The 27,602-nt window shown below is 42.8% G+C and overlaps 1 protein-coding gene across 3 annotated transcripts in view; it reads right to left on the bottom strand.

The window, feature by feature from the left end:
- The window catches only part of SRF (serum response factor), an 870,566-nt gene that overhangs the window by 640,591 nt on the left and 202,373 nt on the right, over positions 1–27,602 (bottom strand). For all 3 annotated transcript variants that reach the window (XM_044060034.1, XM_044060036.1, XM_044060035.1), the window contains exon 2: positions 21,784–22,050. In XM_044060034.1, coding sequence (XP_043915969.1) covers positions 21,784–22,050 — 267 coding nt within the window. The remainder of the gene's footprint in view (positions 1–21,783; positions 22,051–27,602) is intronic.

The following is a 27,602-nucleotide window of genomic DNA, read 5'->3' as shown; positions in this document are numbered from 1 at the left end:
GGTGACATTCCTGAGCCCACCACAACAATTCCTTTTGAATGCAAGGTATTATTTGAATGACAGTGTCCAAATCCTGGCAGTGCTGTGTCCATACATTTTGAGATACCATTGTAGCTTCCTCATATGCAGTTTGGCATTGGGAAGCACCAGAATACAAGATGCCATGAACCCCAAGGCTTGAAGGACTGTCCTTGCAGTCAGCCTGGACTGATGAGACAACTGATGAAAGTAAAGGGAAAGATTCTTTTGTTTGTCCGGGGTCAAAAGGCCATCTGGGATGCTGTATTCAGTCTCACACCCAGAAAGCACATGTCCTGAGAGGGTACTAGACTGGACTTTATTTCGTTCACAGAATACCCCAGGCATCTTAGCACTGCTATCACATAATCCAAATGATGAAGAAGCTCGTCCTTCCTTGAGCCAGAATCAGGCAATCGTCCAAATAAGGATAGATCTGTATTCCTTTTAACCTGAGGAAAGCTATCACTGGAGCCAGAACTTTCGTGAACACTCTGGGCGCAGTAGATAAGCCAAAGGGCAATGCAGAGAACTGATAATGAGAAGTCCCAGCTCAACGCAGATACTTCCTGCAACTCAGTCTGATAGGAACATGAAGATAAGCCTCCTTGAGATCCAAAGTTACCATCCAATGATCTTTGCCCAGCAGAGGTAAAAGCTGCTGTAACGTCAACATTTTGAACTTGGGAATGTCCAGATAAGTGTTGAGGATAGATAAGTCCAAAATTGGTCTCCACGTGTTCCCTTTCTTTGGTACTAGGAACAGGCGAGAATAAAATCCTAGGCCCACTTCTGGCATAGGAACCGGCTGAATGGCCCCTATTTGGAGTAACAGAGAAATTTGCTTGTGAGCCTCTATTCTTTGTTGAGGAGGAACGTCTGGCATGCCTTTGAAAGGAGGCAAGGTATGGAAATAAAACCTGTAACCGTGGTGTATGATATCCAATACCCATCTGTCTTGGGTAATTAAACTCCAATTTTCTTTGAAAAGTGCCAACCTTCCTCCCAAAGGTGCTGCCAGACGAGAAGGCTCTGGCAGCTGAAAAGGTAGGTCATTGGGTCTGTTTACGAAAGGACTGACCCCTGCCCTTACCTGAAGACTGTGCAGGAGAACTCCCTGTTCTAGGCCTGAAAGAGCCCTGAGCTCTGCCCCTACCACGTCTAGATCTACCCCTAGACTGGGAATCATAAGAAGGATACGTCCACCCCTTAGTAGGCCAATTTCTACTAAACTTTGGAGGCTGAACCTGCAAAAAATCTTTAACAGTCTGCATAGACTTAGCCTTGTCTTCCATTTTCTTTAAAACTGTCTCAACAGGAGTACCAAACAACACATCAGATTGTAAAGGAGCATCTAAAATCCTTGTTTTAACATGGTCAGATAAATTCTGATCCCTCAGCCAGGCGTGCCTGCGAAGAACTGACCCAGTGGCAGCCACCCTAGACGAGGCCTGTACAGCATCAAAACCACATTGCAAAGAATGCTTACCCACCTGTTCAGAAACATGTACTAAATCTTGTAACTCTTTACAATCAATACCTTCCGCCAGAGCATCAACTTTAGACTTCAATTGTGAAAGGAGATAGTTTTGGTATTTCAACATGTGGAACTGGCAATTCAAAGCCCTCATAGCTAGAGTGGAAGAAGTATAAACTTTCTTTCCCCATCTATCCAAAGCCCTGGCCTCTATCTGTAGGAACCGGATTCTTGACAACAGAAGCCTTAACACCTTTAGGCCCCTGACTAACAGTTTCTGGGTCTGCCCTAGAACTCTTAAAAAGATACTTATGAGCTTCAGGCACCCTGTAATACCCATCCGGTTTAACAGGAGCAGGAGGCAAAGAATCAGGATTAAGAGAAGCCTCTGTAAAAACATCTTCCACCACATCCAAAACAGGAGGTATAGCCAAAGGCCTATGCTGGGGTAAAACAAAAATTCCCTAAGCCTTTTCCTGGAATCAGAGAAGTCCTGACCTTCCCACTTAAAATGCTCCCTCATGGAATGAAGAGTTTCTGAAAAAGAAAAATCCTCAGGAGGAGAAGCAGAAGGAGTAGAATCATCCACATCAGAATCAGAATAAGGAGAATACTCCTGCAAGTCTTCAGCCGAAGACTCTGAAACATCCGAAGCCTGCTCAAAACTCCTAGCTCAGGCTCCACCCTAGGTCTCTTATCAGGAGGGGGCAAAGAACCCCTAATCAAAGTAATCAAATCTTCTGCCATTTTAAGCATATGTTTCTTGGGCACAGTTCCTGAAGAACTAGGGGTGACACCAACTGAAGCTAAACCTGGCCTGCCTCTGGGAGAAGCCTTGGAAACAGAAGGAGAGGGCCTAACCACCCTAGGAAGGGAGGGGAGAATAGTAACCTGAGAAGCCCCTTCAGCCTGACCTGCCTCCTGAGAGGCCACATCCTGCAATAACAAAGTCTCTCCCTGGGATCCCAAAGAAACCTCCGGTGGAACCACCGGCTCCACCGACACCTCTAAAGAACCGGCGTCCGGTATGGACGGTTCTTCTAGCCTAGGCTTAACTGCTTTGTCCTTGCGCTTCTTCGAAGAAGCGGGCGTCGGAGCATCCGACGGCATTTTATAATTGCACCGCTTCCCGAAGACTAACCTGGCACAATCCAACCTTCTCTTTATAGTGCGCTTATTGAATCTAGCACAAGAGCGACACCCAACAACGTCGTGCTCAGGCCCTAAACAAGGAATACACAAAGTATGATAGTCTCTATGCGGTATCTGTTTCCCACAAGAAATACAATTATTCACTTTTTCTGACATCCGGTAAACCACTGAGGCAAGAAAAAACTAAAATATTCCCCAACGGGGTACTTAGCCAACTTTGACTCTGTCTGAAACTCCGAAATCGAAAAATTTCAGAACGCCAACCGGCACTTGCAATGCTGCTTCTGCATCGGACCATGCGGCAAAAAAGACTGAGGATATGACGTCGGTCATGCGCATTTGTACCCTGACGTCCTGATGTCAGTCAAATGCGCCTTGACCGACGTCAGCCTTATACTTTGATATTCGGGCCGACCGAGGACAGCGGACTACCCAAGTGTAAGGACTGCAGCAATGTGAGATGAAGAACATCTACAATCCTCTCAACAAAACTACCTAAAATATCTAGAAAGCTGTGAAATTACAAATACTGACACAGCAGCTCTCCAAATACCCACCTTGCTTTATAAGTTCCAAGACTTTATTACAGCAGTTCTTTCAGACTGTTTAATTCAGAAAAATAAAATATGACGACACAAAGCTCGAGTGTTAATCTGTCTGCCCATCTGACAATTCCACAAAACTCGCTCTTTCTGCAAAATGCCTTCTTGTTAGAGGCTCAACATTTTGGACTTCACTTCAAAATGACATCTGGACAGTATCAGTTATATACACACATTATCCTTGTACCCTAAACTCTTCCCTCACCAGAGATTAAAGTGTTTTTGCAAAGATAGTGTAACTTAAGAGGAATACTTTGCTCAACATATTTATGCATGTCAGCTAGAGATTGCCTGCCCTGTAAAAAAAAAAAAATGACAGAGTATAGGGAAAGAGAAAGAAAAATAAGTATCCTAAGCAAAAGAACAGTACTGGTAGAGTTTTTAGCAGAATCTAGAAAAGAAGCTGCTGTTAAAGGAATAGTTAAGAGAGCATACAAAATATTGCATGACAACTATAATAATCAATCAGTGGATGTTAGAAAAGCATTGTAAAGAGACTGGATAAGTAATTCAAAAAGAAACAATGGACAGATATATGTATATCTTCCAAATATGCAACAAACTCTAGAAGACTTAGGATCTTTGCTTGGAAGTATTTGCATAGGTATTGTTATACCCCAAGTAGACTCCAAAGAATTTTTCCTCAGGTAGACAGCAAATGTTGGAGGTGTGGTGGGGAAGAAACAGGTAATTGGGAACATATTTTCTGTGAGTGCAATGAGTTGGCAGACTAAATATTCCCTGCAGACTGCTCTGTCAGATAATAGGCGAGCAAATTGGTGTAACTAAGGAAATAATTTTTTTGAGTTATGACACAGAATCAGAATTGCATAGACATAGTAAGGCCTTGCTGAGTCTAAATATGGTGACTGCCAAAACGGCAATTATTAGGAAATAGAAAACAGTCTAAACCCATTTATTAGAAGTGAATACAAAGGAAAACTCTAACTGGGATCTTTAGAAAAAGGGTAGGAGTAAATGGTCTATGTTTAGATATCAAAGAGTACGTTCCGCGAATGGCTCTTCAGCAACAATACAACATTAAATGTCCGTTTTAGCGAAAGTGCACATCAGCGAATTTAAAACCACTGAATAGTCATAGTTGGCCAACATCCCGAACAATATACGTTATGGACATACTTCACACATGGCCGATGCAATGACATACTGCATACTTTCCATGGGCCGACTGACTATTCAATGGGTTTAAATTCGTTGATGTGCATGTTCGCTAAATGAATGTTTGATGTTTTAGTGCCAATAAAGAGCTGTTCACAGAATGTACTTTTCAATGCACAAACATTGACCTGGAGCAAATTACAAAGAAAAAAATGGGAATTGTGGGAACAATACATGCAGAGGAGGAACAACATTTAAAAAAGGCAGGATTTGTATGAGCTATGCAATGTTTGACTTGCACATAAAATTATGTCAAATGGTTTGTTTTCATTTATATAAAGGTATTATTGCCTATGTCATATATGATAATTTAATAAAGATGTTTCCCGTTTAAAAAAAATATGCAAGCCTTTGAAAAAACTCTTTATTGGATAACTCAATGGCAATGCCTGCAATGTAAAAACACTTAAGTTTGCATAGTTTATTTGTCAAGACAGCATGATGCTGTTTATTATTGTCTCTGACTTCTAGATGTCATAACTGAAAAAGCCCAGCAATCCTCATCATCCATTTAATTACTTTAATTTTGCTCCCATTTCTGTGCTGATCAGCTAGCCTTGTTCTCCTGTCTTACCCCTATGAACCCATTCATTCCTCCTGGGTGGGAGCCCTTTGACCTATTTATTCCAAGAGGCAAGAGTTGAACTAAACTTTCAAGTTTACAGTATCTCTCACGGTCTTCTGTCTTCCTGGTACTAAAGAAATCTTGCCACACAAAATGGAGGGCAGACTCTACAATTGCTGCAGTCGAACACCTTGGATGGCTGTGAAAGACAGAGTCCTGCTGGGCCAATTGCTGATGTTCCTATAGGAACCAATGTCTAGGACACTACATCTGTTATCTGATCCCATGCATTTGCAGAACTGTCTCCAAGGAAAATGGGAAGGCTGCAACTAGACGAACAGTCATTGAAGTAAAGCATCCCCGGGATCAGTGCAGGAAGCTGCATTAGTCAGCTGGATTATGAGTGGGACCCTTAACTATGGGCTACCAGTATTACTACTGCTGCTCTCATCCTTGACAAAACTGCTAGCATAGGGAAAAAGGAGGACATCATTTTTGCCATGTCCGCTGTACCATAAGCTTTGAGTCTGAAATGAGGACAAGTACTTGCTATGGATATCTGACGATGCAGAAGAGTCATAACAAATCAGGCAATTCTTCAAAGCACACGGACCACATCATAAAGCATTAAGCCACAAAACCTCCTCCAAATAAAAATTAAAAGCAGTAGAAAAAAAAAAAAAGACGGACAAATTCCCCCTCTTTCACTTTCCTTTTCATCATTATCTATACTTCCAGGCATGCAGCTTCTGTTTATGTTCTTCTCTATGATGCTATACCTTTTCCTCTTTCCTTCACTAAACATTTTAATACACTTTTTTCAATCACTGTAACTCATTTTCCATTGTAGCTTACTGCACTTTTCTGCTTCATCTATTAAATATCACTTCTCCCTCTTAACATTTCCAAACTTCTTTTTTCTTTCTTCTCTATTACCAAAAATGTTTACCTTTATAAAATAACTATCACTGAATGCTTCTTATTGAACTATAATAACTGTACATGATGTGAACTTTTATTAATCACAACTGCATTTTTAGACAGTTGTGTGTTATGCTATGCAATATTTATGTTTACTTTACTTTTTTTTTTTTACTTTTTCACTGCATTATTGGAGTTTTTCACTGCAGTCCTCCGCTGAAACAGAGTTTTCCACGGCTCAGTCGGACCATCCCAGTTAGCAAAAAACAATACATACATTTTTATTGTACTATGCCAAATGTTAAGCTTTAATGAATGGGCCCTTCGTCTTCTCAAAGAGTAAACAAACAAAGCAGATAAACAGCACATGTCAAATAACTGTACTTGTACTGACCGATAGGATAAAAAGAAAAACTGAGTAAAAGCAATGTTGACACAATCTCTCCCCAAGCCATGACTGAACGAACAAAAACATTCATTTAGTCCTGCATTACATGCACCCACTTCAAAATACAACAAAGCTTCTCTCGTTATCCAGTAGCAGAGCATGCAGCTCTGGTTGACAATGCAAGCCTCTGTCACAGCAGGTACATGTCAAGCCATGACAAACTGGATTATTGTATGAAAAAAATTCCAAGCCACAGAAGGATGACAACGACCATCCTTAACATGGCTCTAGTCCTGCAGACTTGATATCTACAACTGGACAGCTGGAAAGAATGCATCTGAAGGAGAGGAGGGGTCTTGATGATTTGGATTGGGGAAGGTAAAAAAAAGTAGTTTAGTGCCCTCTAAGCCAATAAGAAGGGTGTGAAAGCATTTCTCATAGGTGGTGGACCAAAGCTTCATACTCCCCGTGGAGTGGATGCATTACCAAACCAAAAAACAGAAACCTGGCAGGTTTCTTCCGAGACACAGAAAAAATTTCATCTCACACAGCAGCATCAGCTAGCAAGGCACGAGTTCCAGGACCAAAAGAAAAAAAAAAAAAAAAATAGTCATACTTCTGTGAAACAGTGCCCAGCAAGACAATATAGCTTTCAAAATATCACATCACACAGCACTGGTTAAACTACTTGCTCTACTGTGAAAGCAATAATTTGGCTATTTGCTTTCTGCTTACCTATCTCAAAAGTTACTCCTACAGGACTATGTAGAGTAGAAACTAAGTCAGACTCAATTTCATTGGGGTCTGAAGGATTCTGGTATATAAGTGACATGCATCTGTACTGCTCCTGAGAATCTAAAGATGAGGTGGTCCTGTAATGCTTCAGTCAATAGGTCAATAACATAGTTGCTAGCTCGCTGTACGCCATAAACATCTGCCTTCTGTCAAATTTAGGTAGGTTCCTAGGCCTTCTAATCTCAAAAGCCTCTGCCTCTGGTGAGGCAATGTTACTCTTACAGGTTTGAGGGGGTTGCTAATATCAGACTATGTAAGAATGGCACCGGAACAGGTAGGGCCTACACTGCTGACAAATGCTGCATTACTGGCTGCCTTCCAGGCCTCACAGCCCGCAGCAGGATGTTTTCTGCAACAATGATGGCAGAAGAGAATGAAATGTGTAATGTTTGCTATGACTCCAGCTTCAGTTGGGGATCTATGATCAGTCACTGGAAAACATCAATACTGGAGTACATACTGACGAACAGAGGGAGAGCGACTAGTATATGGCACAGGGTATCAGAGGACCGGGTTCCTATTAAGTTATCTAAATCATGAAACATCGAACACTACAAGATCGAACTGTATGTTCGATGTTTCGTAATTTCGAATACGTAAAAAAAAAAAAAAAAACATAAATCAACTGTTGTAAGCAGGGGGGAACCCCCCCCCCACACACAGCCCCCGCTCTTTAAATATACCAACTCCGACATTGCACTATAGTGCCGAAAGGGAATATTTCCCTTTACTGCACTGTAGTGCGAGCTCGGAGTTGGCATATTTAAAGAGTGGGGGGGGGTGTCTGGGGGCTTGCCCCCTACTTACAATAAAGTTTGAATTGCTGAAACTTCGATTAACTGTTTTCGATGTTTACAGTTTTGAAGTTTCAGCAATTCCATAGCGTAATAGGAACCCTCAGAGGACCAGTGTCAAGACTGGTGGCGAATGTTGGCAGCAGACGGTGGGAAAACACACACAAACACATGTAAAGGATCTCTGTAAAGACATGACAAGTGGGTTCCACTGCACACAACCTAGTGCCGCTGACTGATGACATGTAGTAAAGAAAAGTGGATTGCAGGTACTCCTAACTTATACAGAATCAAAAGAAGCACAAAGGTTACCAAAGTTTTTAACATTATATGCTCTGAGGGAGACGACGTGGCATTTAGCTCCACAACAGCACAAAGTGTGTGTGTGTGCGTGCGTGTGTGTCTGTGTTCTTCAGCTAGTCATCTCAGTCCATAACTTAGTCACCTTTTCCCTTAAAGCTGATGGTGCTTCCCCTATAAATAACCTCCTTCAGTTACTTGATATCCTAAATAAATTCTGTTGTAATCCTCCAATGAAGGATCCCATTGCTCAAGCTGCTACCTGTCTTCTGACATCTCTTCCCACTTGAATAGTTTTACTAATAATGCAAGTCCCTACCCACACCAAATGCAATGAGAAACTTAAAAGCAAACCCCTGCAGTGGAATACCCATGAATTATAAAACAAGAAAGAAACTGCTTAATGCTTATAACAGGTCTCATTCTACCTAACTTAAAAGCACAATAAACTAACAAAGAGCTTAAGGGAACCATTAGAAAACTCAAAAGCAGAGTATAAACTTAAAGTAGCCACTAAAAGTAAAAATAACTAGAAATTTTCTGTAACTATGTGAGGCAAGTTAAGAACCAAAAACAATGTTTTGAGCTAGTCCACAAAACAAGACGTTATGTACTCACCATAACGTTCGATGTATGTAGTCCATCTCGCCTTACATTTTTACCCCTGGGTTCGGAGCCGAACCTTGGCTCCAACTCGGCCATACGCTAGCTCAAAGTCTTCAACTGGCTCGAGGCAAAGAGGTATCCCATCATGCAACAGGCCCATTCCCCAGATCTTGTTTGCTGCAAGCGCACGCGCGCGCACACACACACACACACACACACACACACACACACAGTGAGAACAACCACCCCAACCAAAAGGACCACTGACAACTAGAGACTATACCTCCAGGTCCTCAAGGAGGGGGTAAGGAGGGGGGGGTTAGTAAGAATGTAAGGCGAGATGGACTACATAAATCGAACGTTATGGTGAGTACATAACTTCTTGATGTTATGTAGTCCAATCTCGCCTTCATTCTTACCCCTGGGACAGCGTCCCTAGCACCTTGACCTTGGGTGGCTCAGTGAAAAATACTATTGAGCAATGTGGAACCAAAGGAAGACCTGCCTCTAGAGACCCGATCTAATTTGCAGTGACTGATAAAAGTATGAGGCGAAGCCTATGTTGCTGTAGCACAAATATCATCCACAGACATCCTAGCCCGAAATGCAATACAGGTAGCCACAGATCATGTAGAATGAGCCTTCACTTTAAAAGGTAATTCTTTGCCATTGGAACCATAAATAAATGAGATGCAATTGGAGATCCAGCGAGACAAGGTTACTTTAGAGACAGGAACCCCAAGTCCAGTGTCTGAAAACGAGACAGGAACCCCAAGTCTAGTGTCTGAAAATGAGACAAACAGTTGATTTGATTTCCTGAAATCTTTTGTCCTAACTAAATAGAAACGCAATTGTCTAGGAACGTCTAGCTGATGAAACTTAAATTCTGCCCTGTTAGAAAATTCAGGAAAAAAACACAGGCAACTCAATGGATTGGTTGATATTGACAACAGAAGCAACCTTTGGAATAAAAGAAGGATTGGTTCTTAAGGAGACCCTGTCTTTGTGAAACACTAAATAAGGTGGCTTAATCAATAAAGCTTGGAGCTCAGAGACCCCCCTAGCTGAAGCTATGGCTACCAAAAATACTGTCTTCCATAACGAGACTTAGGTCACACGCAGCTGCGGGCTCAAAGGAAGCAGGGGTGAGCTTCTGTAAAACAAAATTGAGGTCCCATGGCATTACTGGATCAAATACTGGAGGTCAGAATAACATTGTCCCTTTCAGAAAGGTCCTACAAACCCCATGAGCCATAAGGTTGGGCTCATTAGCAACGTGAAAGGTAGAAATCACTGCCAATTGCACTTTAATGGTTGTTGCAGCTGATCCCTGACTGAACAGTTGAGAAAGAAATTCTAATCTTGCTGAAATAGGAGCTGTATAAGGATCACTATGTCTTTTCACGGGCCCAAATGGAGAATCTCTTCCACTTACTGGAATAAATCTTCCTGGTAGAAGGCTTGTGTGAAGAAGACAGAATGTGGACCACTTCCGGGGAAAAATCAGGAAGCCTGACTAGGGACGGAACTGGAGCAGCCAAGCTGTCAACTTGAGGGTCTGGCTGGAAGGAAGGAACTTGTCCTGACATATAGGAGTCAGCAGATCAGGATCTGGGTCCGGAATCCAGGGATCGTCCATTAGATAAGGTTGAAGGAAGGGAAACCAAATCTGACAAGGCCAGTGTGGAGCAATCAGGATCATTTTGCTTCCCAAAGACTGTGCTTTCTGAATGACCTTTGATATCAAAGGAAACGGTGGAAAGGCATAGAGAAGACTGGAGGAACAATCGTGAACCAGAGAATCCTTGGGTGTCTCCCCCTCCGGGGGGATAAGGGTGAAGTAGCTGTTGCATTTGGCATTGAGGGGGCTGGCAAATGGATTGCAGCAAGGCTGACACCATCTGCGGAATATCTTCTCCGCAACATATTTGTTCAGGGACCACTCATTAGGCATTAGGATAGCTCTGCTCAGCCTGTCGGCAATCATGTTGGACTTCCCAGGTATATACGTTGCAACTAGAAAGCGTTGGGAAAACACCGCCCACTGCCAAACTCGAAGTGCCTCTCTGCAAAGGGGGTATGATTTGGTTCCTCCCTGTTTGTTCTGATACCATACCACTGACATGCTGGCTAAGTGGATTGCAATTGCCCCTAGAGGAAGAAAGCTCTGAAGTGCTTGCACCGCTAATAGCACTACTCTCATCTCCAAGACATTGATATGCAAATGGGTCTCGTGATCCTGCCACGTGCCTTGGACTGTCCTGCCAAGATAATGCCCCCCCGCCCGATCTGTGAGGCATCCGTGGTCACAGTGGTAACTGGAGAAGATGGTACAAAAAGGCTTGCCCAAGTTGAGATTGCTGGCCTGAAGCCACCAGCGTTGATCCTGCTTGCATGTGTCTGTAATCAGAATAGAATGGGAGAGTGGAAGATACTGTAGTGACCACTGGGCAAAAAGCAGCCACTGAAGAACCCTCATGTGTAGTGTGGCAAGGGGAACTAGCATGATCATGGCAGCCATGGTCCCTAATAACTTGAGGACCACTTTTGCCTTGACCTTCCTCAATGGTAGTAAGGCGTAGACCTGCAGTTGTAGAGCCTGAATTCTCTCTTCTGGTAAGAAGGCCATCATGAGCACCGTATCTAGTTCAGTGCCGATAAAAGTGACACACTGCGAGGGCAACAAGGTAGATTTTTCCCAATTTAGAGTAATTCCTAACCTTTGGCTCAGTGTAATGGTGGTGTCCCTGGTCTGTAACGGTAGATGCCTAGTGGTGGCAGAAAGGAGCCAGTCGTACAGGTACAGAAACACTTGGAATTCCGGACGTCTCAAGTGAGCCGTTACCCACTGCCATGCATTTGGTGAACACCCTGGGGGCTGTGGTGAGACCAAAGGACAGGGCGCGAAACTGAAAATGACTGGCTCCCAGCCAGAAGCATGCCCTGTCCATGTTGATATGGTAATAAGCATCTTTGAGGTCGATGGAGCACATCCACACATCTTTCCCTAACAGAGGGAGTATCGACTGTAAGGTGACCATGCGGAACTTAGACTTTTGTACATGTAGGTTCAATCGGCTGAGATCCAAGATGGGTCTCGGGTCCCCTGTTCTTTTCGGCACCAAAAAGAATCTGGAGTAAGTCCCTAATCCTACTTGGTCTGCGGGGACAGGCTGGATGGCTCTCTTTGAAAGCAACTTTTTTATTTCTAAAGTTGCAGAATCCCTTTGACCAGGTGGAACGTCTGGAATTCTCTTGGTTGGGGGGAGGAGAAGACAAGGGAATATGATAACCTCTGGAAATTATCTTTAAAACCCACTCATCTTGGGTGATGTCTTGCCAGGCTTCTGGGAATAAAGAAATGCGACCCCTGACCGGCTTCAGAGATGCACAGTCGGGCCTCCTTTCAGGAGCGCTGGTAGGGAGAACCGCGAAAGGAATCACGGTCCCCCTGGTTACGTGGGCCTCCTCTGCCTCTAGGGCGGCATCTACCTGAATTTCCACCCTCTCCCCTGCCTCTGGAGGGGGAATCACTTTCTGCGTCCTGAAAAAAACTCTGCGACTTCCTGAACCACATTTTCCCACCCTTCTGAACCACATTTTCCCACCCTTCTGGCCCTTGGGGTAAGGTCTAGAAGACACGGAAAAATGGACTCCCACGGCAGACAGGGTTTTTCCTTCCTGCTCACACCTAGTGACAGTGTCTTTCACCTTGGTTCCGAATAACCAAGGACAGTCAAATGGGGCATTGGTGAATGTAGACTTGAAGGCCTCCGCAAAGTTACACAAGCGCATCCAGGAGTGTCTCCTAAGAGCGACTCCAGAACCCACTGCCCTGCTCGCTCCGTCGGATGCGTATGAGAGCCTCATGGAGATGTAAAAGAAAAAATCTCTATGCACCAAGGTGTTCAGCCAGGACAATATCAGTCCTTGAAAAACAGCAATAGGCAGAACACTCCACGTCAAGCCAATAAAACGTTTATTTGATAAAATACACAGTTAAAATAAGCGCTTTCAGGCCATATGCCCTTCATCAGATAATAAAATAAACTGAAAGGATAATTTTTAAATTATCAAGCATCCAATCACATTTCAATATTTTACCCTCCTTTTCTTAAGGATGGGTTTTAAAGGTACAAAGGCATTAATACCTGGCGGCTTATCCGCTCCTAACCTCACTATCCATCTGGTTTCTGCACATTCTGTCTCATTAAATATATTACCCCCCTTAGTGTTAGGCATAATAACCTGTATAACCATAAACTTAAATGAATGACTTTGATTTATTGTTATATGTTCTGCCAATGCATTGTGTTCATTACTATTTCTAATATCTGACAGATGATGAAATATCCTAGTCTTAAACTTATTGTTAGTCTTTCCAACGTAGTAAGTATCACAATTTTGGCAAACTGCTATATAAATCAAATTGCATGTCCTACAATCAGCATAACCTTTAAATATATACTGCTTGTTGGTTCTTGGATGCACAAAGATCTGGGTCTGTAAAATAAAATTGCATGCCTAAGGCATTCATTTAACCCCGGCTCCGAAGGTAGACTAACTGTAGAGGATACGGTAGTAGCCCTCGGTGCTGAGGAGATTAGGTCCGAAGCAGATGTCAGGTCCAAGCTTACCCAAGCCGAAGCACAGAGAGGAAAGCTCGGAACCGATGAAGATCAATCAGAGCCCTCCCCCTCGGGTCCGACCGGGGAACTGTGGACCCTCGATCCTGTTGACAGAACCGACGGGGTCAGAGCGGAAATCGGAACAGAGAGGCCAGGCAAAGCTACTGGAACCGACCTAATGGCACCCGACGGAACAGACAACTCTGGCTCCGAGGGCCGAGAAAGGTTCAGAGGAGGAACAAACGATGAAGGGGCCATGGTCTCCGGAGCCGACTGGGTCGGAGCCGAAATCAATTTGGCCAGCACCGATGACTGAAGCAGTTTCTTCACCACTCTATCAACGTCCTCATCGGAAAGAGAACTGGAGGATATAGTTGGAGATCTGGATCTCCCTACAGAGGGAGACTGACGTGAAGGAGAACCCGGTTGAACAACTGGAGACTGACTCCGAACCAAAACATCTGTGACCGGCTCCGAAAGGCTGGGAGCCAATACAGACTTAGTCAATACACCACCTTCTCTCGGCACCGAAGCCAATGGAGCCGAAGGGGAAGCTGATCTAGCAACTTTCTCTGGCAGCTCCGAAGAAACAGACAGAGCCGGAGAGCGCTTCTTAGCAGTCTTTTTGTCCTTTTTAGCTGGAGAGGATATAGTACTGGAAGACTTTGCCAAGTCTTCCTCGAAGGAGTGTTTAAGCAGACCTTTCAGGATGAGCTTGTTCTTCCTCTTCTGTAGCACGCGGGGACTGAAGGAATGACAAAACAAGCAGGACTCTTGGAGGTGAACAGCCCCCAAGCAGTACACGCACACAGAGTGCCCATCAGTCAAAGACATTTTATTGTTGCATTCAATACACTTCTTAAAGCCCGAAGGCCTGTGTTCCTTAGAATCTTTAGACATGCTGTATAAGGAGTACACACACACACACACAAGCTACAAAACCACACGTACACACAAAAAAGCCTAACTGAACCCTGCGCGGGACTAACTAAAAACGGCCTAGTAACCAACGGGAACAAAAACTACAGGGAGGACTAGGTCCTCTAATTTAAACAGGCCTAGCCAGTGGGGTGAAAGGGAGTGGACGGGATACCAAAATACGGCCAACGAAAAAGGCCACACAACTAGCCAGAGACACACACACAGTAGCTATGAAAATAGCCTTTTTAGATCAACAAATATCCAAAACTTTAGAAGAAAGTATACTTAGCCATGACCAAAAGCGACACCACATCTGAGCGTAATGAGTGGCAAACGAGATCTGGGGAATGGGCCTGCTGCATGATGGGATACCTCTTAGCCATGAGCCAATTGAAGACTTTAAGCTAGAGTATGGCCAAGTGGGAGCTAAGGTTAGGCTCCGAACCCAGGGGTAAGAATGAAGGCAAGATTGGACTACATAACATCTATTGCTCTCTGACCCCCCCCCCCCCAAAAAAAAATAGCTTATATCCTAGTTATCAAATTTAGTGCAAATTTCACTCGAGCCACAATTACAGCTATTCCACAGGTTCCACAATCCCCAGCCAACCCCTTTAATTACTATGGAACAAGTCCTTGCAGCCCTCTCAAAAAGCAAACATACTTCATCTACGGTCCTGATAACCCGATTATCAGAGCCAAATATAGCCTTTCTGAACCTCTACTTAATCTGGTTAATCTAAGCCTACTGATTACATTCATGAAGCCTGGAAATCAGCCATTGTAATGTCTTTACACAAGGGTGGTCCATCTACAGACTCTGGTAACTGTAAACCAATTACTTTCACTAGCCTCATATGTAAAGTTACGGAGCACATCACCTCAGACCTCATCAATCCAGACACTGAAAAACTCTAATGCCTGGACCCTCATCAATTTGGCTTTGTCAAAGGAAGGTCCCACCTCTTTAGCCTCTAATTTCTTTGAAAAAATAACCAAAAGCAGTGGATAGTGGTTATGCAGTGAATACAACATATTCATACCTGGCCAAGGCCTTTGACACTATTCCCCATGCAAGCATTATTGACAGACCTGTAAATCTGAACATAAACCCTTATATTGTGCGGTAGACCACCAACTGTTTGTGTTACAGAACCCATGTGGTTAGAGTCACTGGTGCCATTTCTGAAGGCAAAATGTTACCAGTGGTGCACCACAGGGCTCAGTCTTGGGCTCTCTCCTATTTTGTATTTATTTCTCAGACCTTTAGGTTTCCACTCCTGTCCTATGGTTAACCAACTTTGCCAATTACTGTAAAATGAGTGTTGTAGGAAAATCGGAAATACACCCCAGGTCTAGCACAATGTCTCTACTGGACAGAGGCAGCCTGCAAATCTTGCTCTAGCTTACATATACCCTTAAAATAACCTCTAAAAGTACATAAACTTGGATACAATTGGAATGCTTGGCGAGGCTTATAAAGGCCCCACTGGTCTAACTCGGTATACATCTATAAGTCTGTTACTTTATCTTCAACTGACTAACAATTGGTCCAACATCAGAGATTTCATGGTAGAGATGCAATGGTCATGCAATATAACCAATAAACATCTCAACTGAACACGATATGGAAGGTAGCTTACAGTAAAGGAAAGAATATTAAAGAGTTACTAGAAATGCAGGACAAAAGATCTGCTAAGAATTATAGCTCTCAAATGAGTAACTGTGGATTCTGTAATTACTGCAAATTTATTAAATGATGGACCATATGTGGCCATAGCAGGATATCATAGGAACCTACAATGTCCAGGCTGGTGCAACTGTAACACCAATATGGTGGTTCACGTATCAACATGCACAACCTGTCCAGGGTTCTATGTAGGTAAAACCACAAAGGAGGTTGAGAGACAGGACTGCTGAGCATACCAGGGACATTAAAAACAAGAAGACAATCAGTGCTTTATATGTCCACAGCAGCATTTGTTATCATTTTAAAAGGTTCCTATTTTTTCATTATAGACAGGGTTTCCATTAATGAGCAGGGGGGTGACCCTAAACTAGAAGTTGAAATAAAAGAAACAAAGTAGCAGCTAAGACTTAATGCCAAAATAGAGCCAGGCATAAATGAGAACACTTCTATTTCATGTATACTGAAACAGAAGATGAAATAATATTAATGATTCTGGCTCAGAATGTTACAAAGTTTACTTACAGGACATTTATTTATGAGAAGGTTTGCTTGTTGTTCATCAATTAAAATTTCCTAGGCTTCCTTGTTATACTGTTCATTATAAAATTGGAAAGGTACAAAGTTTTAAACTTTTAAAACTTACAAAATTTGGAAAAATTGGAACTTTTAAATAATGTATGTTAAAGTAAGTCTCTGTCTTTTGAGGTTTTCAATTTATTTATAGGTTTTTAAACATGTTTTTGTTTTTTTAAAAATAGGAAGTTAAGCAAAGGATCGGTTACATATAAAATTATGCAAGTTGAGAATGTACCTCGACTCTCCTCTTCTCTTTCAGCTGTTCCTGTTTGGGGACGCCACAGCGGATCATCTGTTTCCATTTCTTCCTGTCCTCTGCATATTGCTGTGTCACACCAACCACCTGCATGTCCTCTCTCACCACATCCATAAACCTCATCTTAGGCCCTTATCTTTTCCTCTTACCTGGCAGCTCCATCCTTATACAATATACCCAGCATCCCTCCTCAGCACATGTCCAAACTAATGCAATCTCGCATCTCTGACTGTCTCCAAACCGTCCAACCTGAGCTGACCCTCTAATATACGGATTCCTAATCCTGTCCATCCTTGTCACACCCAGTGCAATAAGGCAAAAGCACTTGGTCATGGCCATTTGATTGTGGCATTTTTTTATTTTGGGAAATAAATTGTGTCTGCACCATCTCAAGTGTGTCCTTGGTAACTTTATAATGCTGTAAGGAAGCTGAAGCACTGGTCTCAGAAGGAGCCAGAGTAAATTTTTCTACAACAAAATTAAAAGTAACAGGAAGGAGGAACAGGCTTCCTGAGAGACCTAATGTGAAGGATGCCTTTAGGACATTGTTTGGCCTCAAATCCAAAAGCCAAATGGAGAGTCAAAGGCGGACAAGCAGGAAAAGTGCCTGAGGTGATAGCTAGGAGAAAAACAGTCTTACAGGAGAGGTATCTTAGTTCTGCTGAAGCAGCAGGTTCGAAGGGAGGTAAAGTTAGTTTTCCAAAACATAATTCAGGTCCCATGCTGGAGTGGGTGGCCTTCTGGGAGGTCTGATCTTAGAAGCCCATCTGAGGAATTGTTTAATCAAGGGATGGGAGAACAGCGGCTGTCCTGTTATCAAAATGAGCTGAAATGGCTGAGGTGTGGATTTTAATAGAGGAGAAGGAGAGGCCACTATTAAGTAGCTCCGCTAGGTAGTCCAGGATAAGATGGATGAAAGGTTGAGGTATTGCCCCCTCTGGACTGGCTCCAAGAGCAGAATCTTTTCCATTTTCTTGAGTAAAATTTTCTAGTGCTGGGCCTTCTGGCCTCTGTGATAACGTCTAGGACCGTTTTTTGCCTCTGTGATAATGTCTAGGACTGGTTTGCCTTTAGAGTATTAGCCATGCTGATAGTTTGAGAGTCTGCAAGTCTGGGTGCAGCATTTCCCCCCCATCCGAGTTAAGAGGTCTGAGATCAGGGAAGCTGCCTGACAGACTGTAAGGTCAGGCTGCGCAGTAAAGGGTACCAATGTTGTCTGGGCCAATCTGGAGCAATGAGGATGGCCTTTGGTCTTTCCTCCCTTATTTTGATCAGTACCTTGGGAATAAGAGGCAGAGGAGAGAATGCGTACACAAAGAGGGTGTTCCAGGGGAAGGTCAAGGCATCCACTTTCCACGCTAGTTGTTAAAATTCCCTGGTACAGAATTTTTTCAGCTGATGGTTGAAATGCAAAGCAAAGAGATCCACCTCCGGAGTCCCCCTCGCCTGAGTGATGAGATCTTTCTGTGAAGCTGCCATTCGTGGGGGCCCAGTAAGTTTCTGCTTAAGTGGTCTGCCAGGGTGTTAGACCAATACCTACCAGGGATCATCAGGTTTAGTCCCATGCACGAGGGTGTCAGCCAGAGGTTCATGGCTAGCCTGCACAGAGGGAAAGATTGAGTCCCTCCCTGTTTATTGATGTACCACATTACTGTACTGTTGTCTGTTTTGATAAGAGCTCCATGACTAATGGTTCTCGTGTTAAAGAAGGCACAGAACTGGCAACAAGGGACGTTGTGGTCTGGGCCTAAACAAGTGACAGTATGAATGGAAGTCTCGATGTGGTATTTGCTTTCCACAGGTGACACAACTGTAACTTTTTTGGACATCGGTTAATGCAAGAAAAAAGGATCCCCTACGGGATACTTGGCTTTAGACGTTTTCAGCTGTAATTTAAACTCTGGTAGTGATAGACTGGCACACTTGTGAACTGCTTCTGCTACAGGCTCCACGACAAGAAAGGCTGATGTAATGGCATCAGCTGTCTTCCTTTATAGCACTGACGACCTGACAATAGACAGCAAGCAACAGCAGAAGACACAGAAAAATACTGACTTTGGTATTCGGGCCGGCCGAGGGCTACCGCACCAGGGATAACCCACAGGTGATGATTGCAACAGTGAAACGTGAAGAACATCTAAGAAACCCCAGCGTGAGTAGGCTACAGATTGAATGCGTTGAATGGCTTTTTATATATAGGAACACATACATTAACAAAAAAGTAACTATTTGTATAAATGTCTACAACAATTCTTGATGTATGGATAACTACGATTTTATTAAATGGTCAAACGGTATAAGCTGGTTTTAAAACAGATTATATCTTAAAAAGTTAACTTCTATCCAATTGTTCATTGTTCATCATTTTAACGGTGGAGTGGCAAGTGTGCTGCTTTCAGAAGTGGTAAACATCTATTTACATAGCTGCCATTCCTCCCCTTTGGATCACCTCCTTCATGTATCCATACTTGACCACAAGTGCTTAATGGTTAGTAATTTAAAGTGATTGACATAATCACTCTTGACCCCCTATCCCCTCATATTAAAATAAACAAAGCAAAATGCAGAGCTCGCCATATCAGCCTGTTACTGGGAGTTGACAAAACATTCTAAATTGTTCTGGTTATATTTTGTGTTTAATATTTTGTATTTTCTTCAATTTGCATTTGAATGTTGGTATCCTACAATTCCAGTGGAGTTGGCAGGGTTATATAATTATGAACACAATTTTTATGTTAATCAGCATCCACATTTTTGGCCAGTCGTGCCTACTTTTCATGGGCCTTTGTCCAGATTTTTTGAGGTTTCCAGGTTGACAGGCATGATCTGAACATGTTAAATAATTTATCTCACAGCTCTTTACAGAGAAAGACAGCAAGAAAGCCGGTCAGATATGACTTCCAGTGTAAGGTTAGAGTCCCATATTTTAAACAATAAAAAGCATGAAGATAGAATTCCTTTCAGAAATTACTTTCAAGCTTCAACAAGGAATTAAGTAGAACTGACTTCTAAACAGAAGAAAGGCAACCCAAGTACCACGCAAGTAAATTAAAGCACTAAAAAACACAATTCACCAGGGCTCTGCTCCCAGGAGAACTTTCAGTAGTTCATTAACACCATTAAATCAAAGCCAAAATAAAAATGTTGATAACACTGCTTAGACAAGAAAGTGAGGAAACCATGAGTGGACTCTTAGCCCTAATAAATAAATACATTTCACAAAAAACACACTGACATTTTTTTTCTCCAAGTATTAGCAGTTGCACACAGCTGTACCCTTTAATGCCCCATCACAGGTATGATTATTCAACAGGGTCTCTGAGGAAGTGACTGCAAGGGTGGCAGACTAGTTGCCTTAACTATTCCAGGGGAAGAAAAGGGATTTTTGGCTAGGATTACAGCTCACAGTGGCAAATGGGATTCTCGTCCTGCCATAATGGTTTGGGAAATGGTCCACAGTGGAGGCGCGTGTTTGTGGCAACAAACATGTTCCACCTGCTCTGATGTTACTGGGGGAACGACTGTGTACAGAGAAAAAAGAGAAACTGCCACAGGATGACGGCTTGACTCTTGCCCTAGCTGTCAAGTGTGATAACAGGCATTTGTTTTCTTCTTCCATAGAAACCAAAATTTAGAAAAAAATATTTTACAAACCTTTTTAAAGGCATTCCAAAGGTAGAGATTCCATATACATTTGTTAAATAAATCTGAGCTAAGTTGATTCTCAGAGTACTCAAACAAAACACTACCAGCAAGACATAAAATGGATGACATGACTATCTGGAACACATGCACAAGTCAAACCCAACGGCTGTACATCCCCCCCAACAACTGCAGCATAACCTTTTCCTGTCAAAGGCCTCCTGAGAAACATTTACTGTAGACTTGTGAAGAGACCTCTTGCAACAAAAAACAAACAAACATATTTCCAAAATCCAGATCAGCCACAATAGACTTGCTGCTCATTTTTTTTTACTAACAGAAATATATTTAGCTACTGAATCTGCTGTGTGCATAACAACCAAATGTTTTTGAGTCTTAATACCCCATTTCTTGCTAGGATTATCACTTGTATGCGGTCAATTTAAAGGTCTGCTCCAATTACTAATATGTTAACTTGTCTCTATTTCACATTCAACCTTTTATTAAATGCAGTAACCAAGAGGACTGTTCTGAACGGTTTCTATAATGTTCTATAATGCCCCCTACATTAAAAAACAAATACAAGGGCACATGTCACAATAAAGCATCTCCAGTCCAAAATTATTTTTCACATAGCAGCTACAAATATCCATCCAAAATGTCATTTGTGATCAATCACATGGCAAGGGCTTTGTATTAGAACAGTATCTCGCAGGATGCACAGTAGCAAGTCTCGCTTAAACCCCACCCACCATCCAACAATCGGGGACATCTTAGAAAAGTTAAGTAATGTTCATACTGATGGCAACATGAATATTCATTGTCTATTCGTAGCTTACCCTTCTCCTCAATGTAGTGCAATCTCAAAGTTGGTATATTTAATTTGTAGGGAGTGTTAAAAAAAATACACTGACAATCATGCATCTTTTCCATACCATGACACACCCGTTTCACCAGTCAATCGCAGAGGCCTCACCCACTTTTGCACAGACCAGCCTGTGAGGTACTATATTAATACAAAGCCCATGGCAAGACTATAGTGGGAGACGTAACCTTCTCAAGATAAAGGAAGTGGGTCTGGTTCTCAAAGGACACACACTGCTGCTACCTCTGGCATTTATACACACACACAGTTTCCATAGTGCATGCAAGGTGACCAAGAAAATCCGACTTAATTCACCCAAACAGAGCCACTGTTGACAGCCACATAACCTATCACATTTATATAAAAAGTAAATGCAGAAGAGCAAATGACACACATTTGTTTCCTTACCTTTGTCTCACCACTGCTGTCGGATTCGGACACTTGATACGTAAGATCAGTTTCCTCAAATCCAGTGGCACTCATGCGCTGATCTGTACTGGGGTCAGAGCGAGGAGGGGAATCTGGAGAGTTCAGACAAGTCTGGATCAGAGCTTTTCCTGTCTCACTGGTAATCATAGGTTGTAGCTTCCGTGTTGCAAATGTATATACATGACCAGTTTCACTGGCAACCAGCAAAAGCACTTGGGTCCCTGTTAAAGTAGACAGTTCATAGGCCTGCAAGAGAGGAACAGAAAAAAAAAAAAACATGACTCAGGTAGACAAGGGCAACTTCTGGCTTCTGAATGGGAAATCAAATTCCAGCAAAATAAATACCAAACACACTTGCACAGCACAGCGGCAACTTAAAAGAACTCAAAATCATGGAGACTTTTCATAAAAACAAACAGCTGATGAGCCTGCAAAAGTACAACATGGTAAGTAAAACTCTTCCACATCCATTGTGAACTTTCCCCACCCTGCAAAACTGCCTCTACTTTACCAAACAAAGCATTTATTTATTGATTTCTCTCACTGTAATGAATTACTAGTCTACTCTTCCTCATCAGTGCACACAGTTGTAGGGAATCTCACAATCCATTCTCTAAGATTTTGTATCACTGACAGACACAATGATGAATGCAGCACTTCACTCCAACTATGTCATAAGGGGTCATAAAGCATAGTTTAAGAGTGTAGGCTTACTTGAATCCAAAGCCAGTTCATGATAAAATGGGGCCCTAAGCAGGGTAATGGACCAGCACTCCCACACCCCTCACCTGGAACCATTCCAGTGTCCCATTAATAAGCTGCCTCTCCCCAATTACCACAAATACTGTTCAAACTTCTAAGTGTATATGATTTTCACTTTTACAATGATTACAGAGATTTGGATTTAATTTATAACATTTATTTCAAACTGGCAAAGGTATTTGCCTCTCCCATAGTGCCGTTTTTAGGTAAGGTCATAAGAACAAAATTCTCAACGTAAAAATATCCTCAAGACAAACTCAGGGTTAAGCTGCTTAAGGGTTAGGAGTCCAGATCAAAACTGCACTCATTGGAAGCACTCCTTACTTTGGAAGATGCCGATGTTTGTGCCGTCAGAGACATGGTTGAAGGCCAGAGAGACTAACCTGGCCATGGAAGGCCACAATGCCTTCCACATGTTCACACCACAAAATGAATGTGAAAGAATCAAAGGAGGAGGTGTATCCATCTTCATTAAAGACAATTACACCTAAGACTGGTTAAACAGTACAACTCCCTACGGTTACTCCAAGTCCAACTAACCGTAGGAATGATCTCCCTCCACTTCATTTTTAGGTACGGGGCCCCAGTCATGAACCACGAAACCCATACTACCTACCCGAGTCACTCACAATACAGCCAAACACCCTGGTCTTGGGTAACTGACCATAATTCCATCGATGAACATATGAGCACAAACATGCTTTCCCTAACGTTCCTGGATTTTAACACAAACGCACTGGAACACAATCTGCACACTCACAAGGGGCTCTAACGTCCTTGACCTAGTACTCACCATCATGGGGGAATCGCTGCACCACCCCAGATGTATGACCCTCCCTGGTAAAGTCCAATCATATAGCAATCTCGAAGTAACAATCGCACCCGAGCCTCCCTCAACAGCAAAAAGGTTGAAAAATTCTCCAAAGCAAACTATAGCCCAAGTGATGGTATAAGTGGTATAAACCGTTTTAATGCCCACTGCCATCAATGACAGCAATGATTCCTATACTGAGGTGTTCACAAATGCCCTGTATAAACTCCTATACAAATGTATAGACTCAACCGTACCAGAACAGATCAGAACAAGGTCCTCATGAAAAAACAAGCCACCCTGGTGGACATCTAGCTTAAACAAGTCATATAACGAGAAGGAAATTGCTGTCAAAGAATAAAAGGGAAAAACACCCTCCACAGCTTGAACAAGCAAATTAGGCATCTTGCAAATTCCTCTAAAGCTAATTACAAAACTAAATTAACATCCCTAGCCAAGGACAATCACAAGACATTCTTGAGCTACGTCCAAAATCTAAAAAGGAAAGACCAGCTTTGTGTCGAATTAGGACAGTACCACTTACAATGAACCTGACATTGCCAACCTGCTAGCAGACCAGTTTGGTGAAAACTTCACAGCCCCGTCCCTATCAATCATACCCCAAAGCCTACCTGTTACCAGTACTCTACCTAGTATCACAGTGCAGGTCATAACCGCACACGCCAAGGCCAAAAAAAAGTTATGTACTTATCATAACATTCCAGCTGTGTTGTCCATCTTCATTTATTCCTTGACCTGTGGGTTTGGTTCTGAATATCTGAACAAACTCTGCCATTACTGCAACCCGTAAGAACCAAAAACTCTCGAGCTTATGTCCTACCTAGAATGCTCCTCTCCAAATTACTTTAGATCAAGTCTGCAGACAGAAATATAATCCTAATAATACCTTCATGGAGACCATATCTGGTGCCATGGGCGAAACAATGCATAACTAGGACCATAAATCATTCCACCAAGAGGTCTGAAGGGAAGGGTTGTCGAGTCGAGGATAAGTGAAGATGGACAGCACAGATGGAACATTATTCTTTATCCGAGGTTGTCAATCTTCATTTATTCCTTGACCTGTGGGACAGAGTCCCCAGCTGCCTTAGATTTTGGGAGGACTCGTGGAAGGATATTCCTGAGCACCACAGAAACAAATGATGCTCTTCCCCTACAGACCAAATCCAATTTGTAATGAGTAATGATGGTATGTGGGGTAGCCCATATTGCTGCTATAGAACTCTCGTCCATGGATGCATTAGACTGGAACACAGATGAAGTAGCGACTGCTCTGGTATAGTGTTGCCTTAACAGGTCCAAGTAATTCAACTTTCCTCTTGTATACAAAGGAAATACAATATTTTTGCCATCTAGATAAAGTGACTTCGGTAACTGGCTTGCTCATTTTAGTACTTGCAAAGGAAACAAACGGCTGGCCAGACTTCCCAATGTCTTTTGTTCTATGAAGATAGAAGCATAATGGTCTATGACAGTCTAGTAATTGCAAACAATACTCCCCTTCGTTTGAGTAAATGGGAAAAAATACTGGAAGACTGATTGTCTAATTGATATTCTTTTCTGACACAACCTTTGTCAAATCGGAAGGGTTTGTTCTCAGTGAAATCCTGTCTTTGTGAAATATCAAATAAGGTGGTTTACAAGATAAATCTTGAATTTCAGAAATCTGTCTGGCAGAAGTTATTGCTACCAAAAGTATAGTTTCCCAAGACAAGAATTTCAAGTCGCAGTCAGCAACAGGCTCAAAGGGGAGTGAACTATTGTCGGTAACACCAAGTTTAAATCCCAAGGTGTACATGGATCCATATATGGGGGTTTTAACAACAAAGTCCCTTTTAAAAAAGTTTTACAAGGCTAGGAGAAATTAAAGAACATTCTTTAAACCTATTATGAAAATTTTAAATAGCTGCTAATTAAACTCGAATGGTCGAGGAAGAGGTCCCTGCTTCAAGCAGTAAAGTGAAGAATTCTAAAACTTTATCAATAGGAGCAGAGAAGGAATTAATGTTATCATGAGCCCAGAAGGAAAATCTCTTCCATTTACTGTTGTAGAATTTTCTGGTGGGAGGTTTGTAGGAGGCCTAAAGAATCCCATGAACTGAGGAAGAAAGTTTATTACGTCTGGCAATCAATGGAAATGGAGAAGCCAAGTTGTGAGCTTGAGGTTTTGAAAGTTTGGGTGAACTAATCCCTCTGGATGGGATAGATAATCTGCATCTGGGTCTAGAGTCCATGGTCATTGAATCAGATAAGGCCACAGAAACAGGAAACAAATCTGTCGAGGCCAGAAGGGCGCAATGAGGATTACTTTGCTCTTCAACCTGATCGCTTTCTTTAGAAACTGAGGAATTAATGGAAAGGGGGTAAAGGCGTACAGGAGTCTGTAAGGCCAATCATGAAGGAATGTCTCCATTGGGGACTCCCCCTGAGGGGGAGCGAGGGCAAATTAGATGCTGCACTTGGTGTTTAGGGGTGATGCAAAAAGGTTGCAGCAAGGCTGGCCCCAACAATGAAAGATCTTTTTCGCCACTCTGGGATTGAGAGAGCACTCGTGAGGCAAGAATGCATCTGCTCAGTTTGTTTGCTGTCACACTGGATCTCCCCAGAATATGCATTGCTAACAGAAAGCAGTTGGAAGAGATCATTCACTGCCACACTCTGAGTGCTTCTTGACAAAGGGGCAAGACTTGGTTCCTCCCAGTTTGCTGATGTACCAAAGTACAGACATACTGTCTGTTTGAATCGCAATCGTTCCTACAGGGAAAGTAGTTTGAAAGGCCTGCAACACTAAAAGCACTGCCCTCAGCTCTAGAACACGGACATGCAAGCTGGCCTCCATGCGGGACCAAGTGCCTTGGACCGACTTGCCCAGATAATGTCCCCCCACCCCATCTAGGAGGCGTCCCATGTTTACTATGGCTTGGGGCTGATATGGGACAAAGGGACAGCCCAGGAGAATTTCCTTTGATTGGATCCACAAAGCTAGGTCTTCCTTGCAATGGTTGGTAATCAAAATCTGGTGTGACACTGGTTGAGAGGGGATGGACCACTGGGATGCTAGAAGCCATTGCAATATTCTTATGTGATATCTTGCCAGGGGGACTAACTGGATGGTTCCCGCCATCAAACCTAGAGTTTGCAGAACTAGCCGTGCAGGCACTGTTCTGCTTCTGATAAATTTTCTCCACTTGGTTTTTGATCTTTTGGAATCTCAGATAAGGGAGAGAGGCTATGCAAACATTGGCATTTAGCACAGAGTTGGAGGTACATGTGATTTTTCAAAATTTACAGTAATCCCTAGGTTAGTACACATCTAGAAAACATAGTCTCTTGCATGTTCTACAAGATGCCTGGTGGGAACGGTAATGAGCCAGTTGTCTAAGCATGGAAACACCCGAAATCTATGCAGTCTCAACTGAGCTGCTACTACTGCCATGCATTTGGTGAACACTCTGGGGCCTGTGGAGAGACCAAAGGGGAGGGCTCTGAACTGGTAAAGACTAGCTCCCAGCTGAAAGCAAAGAAATCTCCTGGAGCACTTGTCCATCTTGATGTGGTAATACACATCCTGGAGATCTATAGAGCACATCCAATTGTCTTTCCCTAGAAATGGGAGAACAGACTAAACTGCGACCATGCAGAATTTTGTCGAACCGATTTGTTCAAAACACTTAGATCCAAAATTGGTCTCCAGTTCCTTGTCTTTTTGGCACTAAAAAGAATCTTGAGTAAATTCTGGATTCTATCGGGTCTGGCGGGACCTCCTGGATGACTTTTTTCTAGCAGTTTCTGAATTTCTACTACTGCTGGTTCTCACTGACTGGGTGGAATATCTGGATTTTCTTGCAACTTTGAGGAGGTAGAAGGAAGGGTATGGAGTAGCCTCTGGTTATAATCCTTTGCACCCAAACATCGGAAGTTATCTGAAGCCAGGTGCGTCAGTCCAGGGATAAGCATCACCAGACTGCCTTCAGAGGAAGGCAAATTGGGCATCCTTTCAGGAGCACTGGTAGGAATTGCCAGGAAAGGTATCTCTAGAACCCCGATTTTGCAGGCCACCTCTGCCTTGTGGACGGCATCTTCCATTAAAGCTCCCCCCTCTGCCCCTGGGGTTGCCACTACCACTTGTGTCCTGGAAAGGCCCCTGGGACTTTCTGAATCATTTTCCCACTCCTCTGGTTCCCTGAAAAGGAACGTTGGAGTA

Source organism: Protopterus annectens, chromosome 1.part2 (genome assembly GCF_019279795.1).
Source record: "Protopterus annectens isolate FY-2018-M chromosome 1.part2, PAN1.0, whole genome shotgun sequence".
Classification (NCBI taxonomy): domain Eukaryota; kingdom Metazoa; phylum Chordata; order Ceratodontiformes; family Protopteridae; genus Protopterus; species Protopterus annectens.
This window is presented reverse-complemented; position numbering and strand designations above follow the sequence as displayed.